This window comes from Colletotrichum phormii (assembly GCF_030913505.1).
Source record: "Colletotrichum phormii strain CBS 102054 chromosome Unknown BDP81scaffold_1, whole genome shotgun sequence".
Lineage (NCBI taxonomy): Eukaryota > Fungi > Ascomycota > Sordariomycetes > Glomerellales > Glomerellaceae > Colletotrichum > Colletotrichum phormii.
Window position 1 is genome coordinate 3781216 of NW_026851443.1, and position 11518 is coordinate 3792733.

Consider the following 11518-nt stretch of genomic DNA (forward strand, 5'->3'; position numbering starts at 1 on the left):
ATCGGTCACTCATCTACCGTGGCGCGCCCACATGCCAATATGGTGCAAATGGGACCCTGTCAGAGGCCTCCTGAGATACAATCTTGATATAACGAAATAAAGGAAATATTGTTCATGAACGTCAGATACCTCGGGGTCCTATCAAATGTGCGTCAGCTGCGTCATCATTCTCTACTACATCCGACCTTTCATCGACGAGGCCCAAGGGCGACAGCCTCGATACCGTGACGTTGAGTACTTGAGGATCTCTCTCGCCCCTGAAGGATATCAAAGTGCCCCAAGATGCGTTGCGTGAAGAGCCACAGCAGAGTCGGACTTGAGCAATCCTGCAACTCCCACACACCTCCCACTTAATCTACAAGGCAGGGTTGCCTGTGCCCCTGAGCGGGACGAGATTCTGGGGTGCTTCATCGAAGGCTCGGGAATGAGCCGGACCCTCTAAGATCGTCCCGAAGCCGAAAGATTCCTGCCACGCGAATAGACTCCACGGTAAATGTCAAAGTGGTTCTCCAAGGTCATCAACCAAGAAGAAGATGACATGGGTCGTCGAGGTGTAGGTGGGGATGTGGAAGTGAAGTTCCGTGGGGTCGGCAGCATCCGAATTCGGACACAGCATGTCGCAATTGAGGGGGAATGCGGTGGTCATAAAGATTCCCCGCGGCACAGATTCTTGCATGTTGTCTAAACTTCCGCCTTTGGAAACGTTCTATAGAGAATATTCAGGTTGGACTTGATACTGAAATTACAGGGGCTTCCGTCATCTCCCTTGGCCAGGCCAACAATTCGCCCCAATACGAGCCAAGATGAGCCGTAATAGACCGCACGAGAGTTCGTCCCGCGTCCCCAAAAGCCCAGCACACTCTCGCCTTGTGCAACAACACGCCCCAATACGCCAGCACCACCAGCGCCTCGGGCCGCCTCTGGTCGAGCAGGCTGACGTACTCGGTCGACACCCGGATCGACCACTCCTGCACCGTGCTGTATCTACGGCCTGCGGGTATCTCCGTGTTGCGGTGGATGTTGAACATTAGCTGCAGGTGCTCGACAGCCTCCCGACACGCCGCTTTGGACGCATCGTTGAGGTCGGTCGTGTCAAAGAGGTGCAACAGATGTTTACACTCATCGCCGCTTTCGTAACGGTCTAGCCTGATGATCATGTTCTGCACGAAGCGGCTCCCCGCGCCTAGGTGGGCGTCGAAATGAGCTCGGAGTCTTTCCCATGAGCCCCCTACGATCGTACGGACACCTCGGTGCAGACCCATACAGTGGACTAGCTTATCCAGAATTACTGGAAAATCAGCAGGGACCGAGAAAGTGCCGAAGAGAACGTGTTGGCCAAGCCAGGTGGAGAACAGAAATACTGTTAGGAAGTCCTCATCAGACATCTCGCCGTTGGCCACGGTGAATTGTGAAAGGCCCCTTGTCTGCAGTCGAGTTGCTTCGCTCCTATAATATGCCTGATCCTCTCCTGGTAATGTGCTCTTGTGCGCTGCAGCTATGGCTAGAAGCTCGTCCATGAGAAATGGCACCCGGAAAGTGACAGAATCCATGCATGCTTATATGCGAGTCATAGGCATAACCCATTCGCAATGGTCTAAACATACTGAAACAGGCCAGACTGTCATTTCCACCTGGTCCTAGCTCTAGAGACTTATTATATTAAGGTAGCATTAGGCCCATAAGCCTGTGGTAATCCTTCCACTCTTTAGTACGAATAGACGCTCTTTTCTGCTCACTCACATATGCATATTCCGCTGGCCACCCTGACTAACCGTCAAACCTTGTTTTAGCGACATTTGTTGGTACTTTTGCCGCGTGAGATTATCGCCGAACCCCTGGGTGTAGCCCAAGTTATGTTCGAAATGATAGAGCAATTCCATATGCCGGAAATCGTATGGCTCTGTCGGCGCATGGCTATTACGACCAGTCGAGTGTTCTGGGGTGACGGGCACCGCCGGGCTTGCTATTGATGTTGCTGGGCTGGGACATTGGTACGAGAACGTAGATGATGATGGTATTGCTGCCTCGGTGTCGAGGTACGAGCATCTCCTAAGAGCAGTCGTGCAGTTGACGCATACCGGCCGGGACTTGTCGCACTTGACATGACGTTGCTTACACTCCTTGCACCCGAATCTTGACTTCCGATGGGGTGTCCGCTGGCGCATTCTGCGACGAGCTTCTGGTAACAGTCGGGCAAAGTGATGTAGCTGGAGAATGAAGATGCCGATGGTCTTCGAGGGGCTTTCGCTTCCAAATTTTGCGCGAATATGGAGCAAAAGCAGTTGGTCTCATGCAAAGATGCTAGAAAACCAATGGCTTCACAAAGCAAGAGGGAAATCAATCTATCAATGACGCTGGGAACACGGTCGGGAAGGGCAGAAAGACTCCTTTAAAGTCTCGGTCCAGTCCCAAGACCCGCTAGCAAGCATATCCCTCGGTCACGCACTGTGCGACCCAGGGAGACATTTCCAGCTCACCCAGCTTCGTTGAAAAGGTGACAGTGCATGGTTTCGATAAGAATGGAATCACTGCAGAACGGGGATTTTTGAGAAAGAATGTTGAAGGTAGTCAGAGATCTTATACTCAGTTGTGCTACGGATAGCTTTGGTAGGATTTCGAAGAAACCGTCTCGTGGACGCGTTGTCACCCGTAAGGAATTCGAAATACGCGTATGTCGTGAGTTGACGGCGAGGCCTCGTAATGCTCATATTGACTCCGAGTCGAATGGATGGTTCATCTGATTATCGGCCAAACTCAAAGTGACACCTCATGGAGGGATGATAAGAGCCGATTTGGTACATACAATCTGATGTTGCAACTGCCTAAGTGTGTTTGCTTCGAGAATTCAGGCATCGCTTCATGAGAATGAGAACATGCCTTCATTTGCTACGTCATCCACAGTTTGGAATTGTTAGATCGTCACTGGGTGACACGCCTCGAAGAAGCTTCATCGCCCGCCTTAGCGTCCGTCGTATTTATCCCTGCACGTATTGTAAAGTGAGCGATTGGACAAAAGTAAGTAGTGCGAATCCGAACCAATTGCGGCCTTCTAAGTACGAGATGTCCACAATGTCGGTGCGTACCAGAACAATCCAAGAAGTTGGTTTTCATTGTCCTCATCTGTCCATGATCTTATTTCCGCCCACTTCTCATCACAAACCCGAGTTGATTGCTGGCAGATTATTCTATTCATTCCCCATCTCTCTGACCCACAAAATTCACTTTCTGAGCATCTCTACTGTGTACTAGCAGGTCAAAAACTCTTCTGTTCAGAGAGCTTTAGTCCCCAATTAGAGTGGCCACCCACACCCACCAAAATAACGCCATGACAGCCTCAAAAACAGCGTCGCAACACAACATTGAAACCCATTTCATAATTACAACAAAAGAATGGACGATCTGGGAATCGAACCCAGGACCTACCGCATGCTAAGCGGTCATTATACCACTAAACCAATCGCCCAGTAGGATGATCTAGTCCGGACTTGAACCGGAGACCTTCAGTGAACGGTGAGATGATCGTGAGATCGTCTCGGCATGTTAGACTGACGTGATAACCAACTGCACCACCAGACCATATGAGATTTTTGAAGACGTGGGCGAGAAATTGTCCTACTGTGGGTGGAATCGAGGCGCGATGAGCCCTGGTGGAGTTGATAGTTCAACTTGCAGACGGGAGCTCCGCACGGCAGACCTTCGAGTCCACAGGTGCCGGCCCGGCGTTCGATACCTAGTCCGAACGGAAAGCGCCGGCTGGTGAAAGCCTCTGCAGTGTACGGAGTAACGATAGGCTGCGAAGAAATCCCTTTCTCTCTCTTGTCCGGGTGGTCAAGTTCTCTTTCCTGCTTCTCGCCAAGTTCCAGAGAAACCTGCGAAACAGATGCCAGTCGGGACCAGCTGGCCATCCAAGCTCCATGATTATCTAAGCAAATGCCAAGGGGTCGCTCTTTCGGCGTTTCGCGCTATCACGTAACTTTCAGAAGTGAACCACCGAATCTCATCAATTCATCTCACATTTCACTCTCATCTCACGTCCCCAATGTCCAGCGCTCAAGCAAACGAGACAACGTCGCTCTTGCCATCGCGAAACAACCACTACGACACTACCGCCGAAGAAGAAGAGACAATGAGCAGCCAGGCCTTTTGGAAAGTCGGAGCAATCTTCGGCGCCACCGCCGTCGGCCTCGGGGCCTTCGGAGCCCACGGCCTGAAGAACCGTATCTCTGATCCCGCAAAGATTGCTAGCTGGTCCACCGCCGCTCACTACCAGGTGAGTTGCTCTCGCATTGCCTCACTGAACCTACACCATTGATCAGTAGCTTACCTTGAGAAATCCGTTAGCTCGTCCACTCTGTTGCCATTCTCATCGCCCGATCTAACCCCATTGCCGCCGGTCTTTTCACGGCGGGCGCGACCATTTTCAGCGGTAGCATCTACGCACTCATCCTCAACCCCGACCTCAAGTTCCTCGGCCCCGTCACCCCAATTGGTGGTCTTGCCCTGATTGCTGGCTGGCTTGCCTTAGCTTTCACGAAGGGCCGCGTTCGGTTCTGAGCCTAAGCGCTTGTAAATGAGATCAGGTCCATTGCCGTGCACTCAGTCTTCATCGCCCACAGAGATGCACTTAACTTCATTTATGTACTACTACCTGTATCATAGGCACCTCAGCTACTGCGCGTACTTTTGAATGAACACCTACTCTTCCAGAAACCTGGCCGTCACCATGTATATTCACCATCTTTCCCTAATACCCTAAGGATAACTGAGATGGGTCCACTTGCCTCTCGTGGATTCCCTCTGTTAGCTACGAGCCCCTCTCGTATAGGGATTTCAACAAAATATAAACGGGTGCAAAGGCCATCAGTCGTTCATGCATGGCTGCCAGGCGCCCTTGCATGGAGAGGGGTGCTGTCAGCTTACCATGATCCATCGGACCAAGAGCCGCGGGGGTAACACCGCGTCACTGTCAGCCCTACGTGATATCATGGACAGGCTGCGTGTCGCTTTGAGCAAGAAGGAACTTTCGTTCAGCTCTCACTAGGCGTCTGACTAAAGGGAGTTGGATAAATCATACCCAAAGCAGGCTCACGAGATTGATTCTTGGCTCAGTTGCCTTTCTACATCGAGCATACCAGACATTCAACCCTGCTAAACGAGGAGACTTAGGCATGGGCAATTGGCTAAACGTACTCAGGTGGTATTTTCCGCCACCAAAATGACAAGTTGGGGATGATGGGAGCCGAGAAAGGGATCAGATATGTCCCGTTTGGTCTCAATGGCACTCACCTTGCTGATGAAGGAATTAGCATCTGACAAAGTCGCCTGGCCTCTCAATCAAGTAACCTTCAAGATGTATAAGAAGGCATAGAAATGAGAAGACCTGAAACGATGGCCACAAAAGCCATCTTTCTCAGCTCATCCTCAATTCCTCTTCCTCAAAAACAACAAACATGACTAATCATCAAACCTCACGCCCCAAGACCATGCGTGCCGTGGTCTGGGAAGGCAAACCCTATGAGATGGCTGTCAAAGCGGACATTCCGGTCCCACATCTCAAGGAGCCCGAAGACGCCATCGTCCGCATCACCACATCCGCCATCTGCGGCACCGACTTACACGTCTACCATGGCATCATGTCCAGCGCCGAGGTACCCTACCCCGTAGGCCACGAGGCCATGGGAATCGTCGAGGAAGTAGGCGACGCTGTCGACAATCTACAAGTCGGTGATCGCGTTGTCGTCTTTGGTCTACCTGAGGACGGCGTCATCGACACTAACAACCAGATCTTCCCTCAGCTCGCTGGATTTGGTCTTGGCAAAGACTTCGGCGATCTAGGAGGTCTTCAAGGTGAATTTCCGTCATCAATCACTGCAATTAATTACTCGGAAAACAGTAGAGAAACCTGACCTTATCCTAGCCGAGTACGTCCGCGTACCCTTCGCGGACAGCTCCCTCATCAAGATCCCCAAGAAGCTTTCCGACAAGGAGTGGCTCTTCCTCGGCGACATCTTCCCCACCGCATGGGAAGGGCTAAGCTGGTCGGGCTTCCAGCCAGGCGACTCCGTTGCTGTCTTTGGCGGCGGTCCCGTCGGCCTGCTCTGCGCCTACAGCGCCATCATCCGCGGTGCGAGCCTCGTCTACGTCGTAGACCACGTCCCGCAGCGCCTCGCCAAAGTCGCCAACATCGGCGCCGTGCCCATCAACTTCACCAAGGGCGGCGCCTCGGCCTCGGAGCAGATCCTGGCCCTTCGGCCCGGCGGTGTGAACCGTAGCGTCGACTGCTGCGGTCAGGAGTGCGTCAATACCGAGTTGAAGGCACAGCAGGACTACATACTGCGTGAGGCCATCGCCGTCACCTCTGTCGGCGGAGGGATCGGGATCCCGGGCGTCTACTGGGCTCAAGAGAAAAGCGCAGGTGCACCCAACGCGGAGAGGATGAAGAAGAACCTAAGTTTGCCGATGAGTGACTTTTGGATCAAGGCTCTCACTATGAAGAGTGGCACAGTCCAGGGGCAGCCGACATTCGCTGCGCTGGTGAAATTGGTTGAAAGCGGACAGGCGAGACCTGGTTTTATTGCTACGGCGGAGTATGACCTCGACGACGCTCCCAAGGCGTACAAGAGGTTTGATAAGAGGCTTGAGGTCAAGGTCTTGTTCCGCGGCGCTGGCAAGGAGGGAAGAGACGACTACGAGTGGGACGAGGAGGTGGAGTCGAAGAATCTAAATCAGGAGGGAGCCGGAACTCGGTAAGCATCATACTTATCTAAACAGAGGGTGAAAACGGATCTAATGAAAAGATAGATCGTCCGGGAGGTCCAAGAGAGCTAGACTACATTGAATGTAGCCTCCCTCCGATGAGCTGGGTTGGCTCGGTGGAAGCTATTGGGGAGGTCTATGAATTTCTCATTGCCGATGGAAGATAACTGTCGGAACGGCAAGACTGATAAGGAGCAATGGGCAGGTATCGTGGGCTGGCTGGCGCCTGCCATGGGCGAAGTGGGACAACCGGCTTAGTCATCACGGCCGGTTAAGGTGGGACAACCACCCAGGCCGTCCCCACCTACTTCGATCGGCCCCTGCCCACAATGTAAATAGGAAGAAGAACAACAGCAATTATCACGGACATCGACGTGATTGTTGCCGAAGATACACCCTCATGAGGAGTTGTATCACGCCTGTGATACCAACAATTTCAAAATCCAACCAAAGCTTGATCAACAGTCTTCAGAATTGGATCAGGTGTCTTGATCCTGGGACGTTCCATGGCAACGAAGCCTCACGGTTTGAGTTGTTTTGTACACGGGAAAGATGCTTGAACGCTGTACCTGAGACGTAGAAATGGGACGGAGTATATACTGCATAGCTAGTTCGGGACAGTAGCACGGACTACACGTAGGAAAAGAATTAAATGGGCATAATGCAAATTGATTTACTCTATTTCTCATGCAACTTCAACGCCCGCCAAACAAACAGCCCCCTGAACTACATGTACATGTACGTTTCTCACCGCTCAACTAAAGGCGGGCTTCTGGTCAGCACCCTTGACGTCGACCAAGTACGAAACCCGATCCTTGCAGTAAAACTCAACAGCAGGCTTTCCCTCCAAGCTCGCCTTTCCCTCGTCGAGTCCACCGGCCTTGATACACGTGACGTCGGCCATCAAGTCCAGCTCGGTGTACAGGCTGGATCCGCAGTTGGAGCAGAAGAAGTGCCTATTTTTCTTGCCCGAGTCGCCAGTGATGTCATAAAACTTGGGCTCACCTAGATTCTCACGTTTGAGTGCACGTTCAGGGAAGAATTGGGGGGAAAGATGTCGTACCTTGGGTGACTTTGAAGGATGTTCGGGGAACGACGGCGTTGGAGGTGAAGGCCGAACCACTCCACTGCGTTTGATCAGCGATTAACTCGATGAGAGTTATAATGTTGTGCCTTACCTTCTGGCAATCTGTACAGTGGCACAGCGCGGTGACTTGAGGGTCCTCTGCTTCTTATCAGCTTCGTTCACAGACTGTCGCAATTGCCTAGGTCAGCTTACCAGCACTCTCGTACTTGATCGCCTTGCACATGCAGCTTCCCTTCAGACCCATTTTGTGTAGTTAATGATGAGTATACTGTTCAGTAATCAGAGTGTAGAAAGAAGGTGTAAAAGACGTAGCGAGGTAGAGATGTTTGGAATAGGCTGACTTTAACCATTTGAGATGAGGGGAATCTACAGTGCAGAACGTCCGATCGCCGTTTTTATACGTGTTTGAGAGTTTCGGCTAGCGTTAGTGCCGGCAACAAGGAAGCTGGGCTTCTCCTCTTACTCCTCCTCCCTGCCTGTCATGATAGATGTGCGGGGTTAGTTTGCTGGTTAAGGTAAGCACGGTAAGGTAATACCGTAGAAACTCGTCAAACTCGGATTTGCGCTAGCCCGTGCCCACCCTGCAAGCGTTTTGGCAGAATCGTGATACTGCCCAAAGTGGTCAAATGTGGCCGCCACCCATTTTTGGCGTAAGCCAACATTTCGATCGATCAGACCAATGGCTGCGGTAGGTAGGTGGGCCGCAGAGGGCCGCAGTGGGCAGCGGGGTTAATCGTTGAAGTGGGTGGTAATTGGAAGTTGGGCAGGAGCAAAAAAAGGGATTAATTCCTTCACCGCCTGCCTAAAGCGGTATGGATCAGTCGAATAATCCATTATTATTAAGCAAAAGTAGGGCCCTCAAGGGGCTTAGTGGGCGCCGTTGAGCAGCGCTTGCAGGGTGGGCACGGGCTAGCGCAAATCCGAGTTTGACGAGTTTCTACGGTAGGCGCCGTGGGGATATGGAAATGCATGGACCCTTTTCTTTTGATCGACGTTTGCTAACTTGCTCCAGCTGTCGGCCTCTTGATTAGATCTCCGCGGGGTCGTGACTCGTTAGGCGAATCAAAGCACTCAGTTTTCTCCAGTTTGCCCGGTTTGCTGACAGAGCATCGTGGGATGCAGAAATGACGTTGTCAATGCAAGGGCGCAAGGGATCCAGGTAGGTATTCACACTGGATGTGGTCTGCCCCTCGAAGGTTACCGGAAGCTGGAATTTTGCTGCAGAACTACTGGTTTGCTCTGATCACCAATCGTCGGATGAAGAATGTGGTGGCGCTGGGGCCAGAGGGCCGGCGCAGTGCCAAGAACTCCCGGTGTTCTCTTTGTCAACCCCAACTCCAGTGTGCGGAAGTTAAACATCCGCAATTGCGATAGCGGTGTTTCGAGTGGGCGAAAGAGATAAGCAAAGAGCCAGACAAGCAAGTGGGTGACATAATAGGAATCAGTATGCCTGTCAACGCACGACAAGCTGCCTTCTTATCACCATTATCATTATTGTAAACAGCATGGCAGGCTTTCTAAAGGGTATACTGCAAGGAATATGTAGCAAATAGAATGAACAACAATAGTAGCAGTAGTAATAGTAACAATATCAGTGATGATAACACAAGAGTTTTACTATCCGGGAGGTACTTTTTTGGCTATCCGGGAGGTATATCCACTTATAATGGATCTCAACCAATGAGACTGGCGTATTTACATAGAAGTCGCACTTACCTACCTTACCTTACTATAATTACCCACACGGTCGCACCTACCCACGGTCGCAATTACCTCCATAGTCGCAATTACCTCAACTTTCGTAATTACGTAAGGCTACTATTGGCAGAGCGATTGGCAGCAAAGCAATTGGCAGCAGAGGTCCGGCGCTAGAGGTCCGGTACGGGCGGAGATGTGGGCCCGGCCGAGTTAAGCAGTCTCATTGGTTGAGATCCAATATAAATGGGTATACCTCCCGGATAGTAAAACTCTAATACAAATAGGTAGGAGAACTAAAGGGAAGGTAGCAAGTTACAGGCGAAAATTCTGAGAAACTATTTTCATTCTTAGCTGAAATAAGGTAGCTAACCAGCAGTACTACTAGGCAGATGCGCCGTTTGTGCAACACAGCAAGTTCAAGCCCGACTTCTTATAAGATGCCGTAGATTTCCTAACTTCGTCGCTGAAGCGCGACGAGGAAGCTACATCTTTTCGTCCCTCAACCCTGGCGGAAGAAGCTGGAACCTGCATGTGTTCAGCCCAGTCAACCTTTCTGGGGGCTTTGTGGCTGACTTGTCGATTATTAACCGATCTCTGTTCTCAGCGGATTCCTGGAGAGGACATCGAAGGTACATGTAGGGACCTTACTCGCGCCGGATATGATAAGTAGACCAAGGGCCGTTTACTGTCGAAATTGACCCCATGCGCGATGCGAGGGTCTAAGTGGTATTGCTGGACCACTTCTCGATGACTTTTCTGATAACGGCGCTTCCTGGCAGAGAACCCCTTCAACTACAGCTAACGTCGTAACGTCTTTTTTAAAGGCTTTGGAGTCCATCATTCCAAAAGCGCGGCCCCCGAGAGAAAATAGGTAAACGATTCGACAAGACGTCGGCGTGATGCCTCACTATCAGACATGAGAAGGCTTAAGCGCTCGATGGATTCCTCCATATCCATATCGGGTTGAGTGGGATTGTCTCCAGTGACAGTCTCTCAGGCTTCCTGACTCTCCTGGACTTCCTGGCGTGATTCGATCCCGTCAAGGTGGTTATTAGATTCATTGGCGGTATGTTCCTCGGAAAGAAGACCAAAGTCACGGCATTCATCAAACGCAGTGGAATCGTCTTCATCCCCTCGCGTCTCCCGAAACTCCTGACCTTCCTCGGGGATATCCCAGAGAAAGTTGGTGCTCAATTCATATGAATCAAGTGAAGCAAAGCTCTCAGCCAAAGCCTGACTGTTCGCATCCCACTCCCCCTCGGACAGATCAGAACCGTCCCCAGCCTCTAGACCTTCGCCTGCATCCTCCTGTTGTAACTGCGCCTCATCTCCAAAAGCCTCCTCTTGTGCCTCAGTAAAGCCGCTGTCCAAATGATTGTCAGCAGTCTCTTCCTCGGCCCGCGTACCGACAAGACGACCCGAGTCCATCATACCGTAGAACAATTCATCGGGTTGAATCTCAGCTTCGATGTCTCTCTGCGCTACCTGAGCCATCTGCTCATCGCAACGGGCTCTCGCTCTCTCCACGGCCGCTACCAGGAACGCCCTGGCTCTCTGTTTGCGAAGTTGCTCCTGCCGTAGAGCGTGATTGTTGACCTTGGTCTCGAGAATAATTCTGGCTTCGTTGGGCGGCATCTGGCGCTGCACGGTGCCGAATGAACGGTTTGCATTTACCATGTTGAAGTCGGGCTGCTCATTTGCCTTTGGGTTGGCAGATGACGAAGAGTTGTTTGGTGCCATTTTGCGTTATTGAAGTCCCGTCGATGATGATACGAATATGGGCTTGAGAGAATGGAGGTAGATAAAGAACATGTATGTGGAAGTTGGTTGAATGTTGTCAAGCCAAATGATAGGCAGTGCAGCCTTTTTGTAAGAAAAGTTGAAAGTCCAGAGAGGTCACGATGTCAATACAATAATCATCTTAGACCTTGCAAGGTTTGCCACCCAAATCCAGCCCTATGCACTTTTCTAGCCGTT

General features: G+C 51.4%; 5 protein-coding genes and 2 non-coding genes across 7 annotated transcripts; 2 read left to right on the forward strand and 5 right to left on the reverse strand.

The window, feature by feature from the left end:
• Positions 1 to 719: 719 nt before the first annotated feature.
• On the reverse strand, positions 720 to 2431 carry BDP81DRAFT_364165 (Upc2 protein; the record flags this gene model as incomplete). The annotated part of the gene is made up of 3 exons (XM_060586484.1): positions 1781 to 2431; positions 1120 to 1555; positions 720 to 978 (listed from the first exon to the last, which is right to left on the reverse strand). Exons 1-3 carry the CDS (start codon positions 2163 to 2165, stop codon positions 720 to 722), a joined length of 1080 nt encoding a protein of 359 aa, XP_060452259.1. The 5' UTR covers positions 2166 to 2431.
• A 960-nt stretch (positions 2432 to 3391) lies between these two features.
• On the reverse strand, positions 3392 to 3463 carry BDP81DRAFT_t18. Its single transcript has one exon. It is a non-coding gene; the product is annotated as a tRNA-Ala (tRNA).
• A 7-nt stretch (positions 3464 to 3470) lies between these two features.
• BDP81DRAFT_t17 lies at positions 3471 to 3576 on the reverse strand. The gene has a single exon. It is a non-coding gene; the product is annotated as a tRNA-Val (tRNA).
• Positions 3577 to 4126: 550 nt separating this feature from the next.
• On the forward strand, positions 4127 to 4554 carry BDP81DRAFT_306194 (uncharacterized protein; the record flags this gene model as incomplete). Its single annotated transcript, XM_060583253.1, has 2 exons — positions 4127 to 4270; positions 4342 to 4554. The coding sequence occupies 2 exons, from the start codon at positions 4127 to 4129 to the stop codon at positions 4552 to 4554; spliced, it is 357 nt and encodes a 118-aa protein (XP_060452260.1).
• Positions 4555 to 5039: 485 nt separating this feature from the next.
• BDP81DRAFT_487631 (alcohol dehydrogenase GroES-like domain-containing protein) lies at positions 5040 to 6750 on the forward strand (the record flags this gene model as incomplete). The annotated part of the gene is made up of 2 exons (XM_060595228.1): positions 5040 to 5847; positions 5918 to 6750. Exons 1-2 carry the CDS (start codon positions 5451 to 5453, stop codon positions 6748 to 6750), a joined length of 1230 nt encoding a protein of 409 aa, XP_060452261.1. The 5' UTR covers positions 5040 to 5450.
• A 655-nt stretch (positions 6751 to 7405) lies between these two features.
• Positions 7406 to 8302, reverse strand: BDP81DRAFT_364176 (glutathione-dependent formaldehyde-activating enzyme). Its single transcript, XM_060586485.1, has 4 exons — positions 8036 to 8302; positions 7935 to 7981; positions 7820 to 7883; positions 7406 to 7761 (listed from the first exon to the last, which is right to left on the reverse strand). Exons 1-4 carry the CDS (start codon positions 8085 to 8087, stop codon positions 7511 to 7513), a joined length of 414 nt encoding a protein of 137 aa, XP_060452262.1. The 5' UTR covers positions 8088 to 8302; the 3' UTR covers positions 7406 to 7510.
• Positions 8303 to 10534: 2232 nt separating this feature from the next.
• BDP81DRAFT_444782 (uncharacterized protein) lies at positions 10535 to 11281 on the reverse strand (the record flags this gene model as incomplete). The annotated part of the gene is made up of 1 exon (XM_060591877.1): positions 10535 to 11281. One exon carries the CDS (start codon positions 11279 to 11281, stop codon positions 10535 to 10537), a length of 747 nt encoding a protein of 248 aa, XP_060452263.1.
• Positions 11282 to 11518: the final 237 nt, after the last annotated feature.

Excerpts from the sequence above, each read along its gene's own strand:
- BDP81DRAFT_364176 (XM_060586485.1), bottom strand. The coding sequence starts at position 8,087 with ATGGGTCTGAAGGGAAGCTGCATGTGCAAGGCGATCAAGTACGAGAGT. Across the intron at positions 7,982-8,035 it reads GATCAAGTACGAGAGTGCTG|AGGACCCTCAAGTCACCGCG; the intron begins GTAAGCTGACCT and ends GATAAGAAGCAG. Across the intron at positions 7,762-7,819 it reads ATCCTTCAAAGTCACCCAAG|GTGAGCCCAAGTTTTATGAC; the intron begins GTACGACATCTT and ends GTGAGAATCTAG.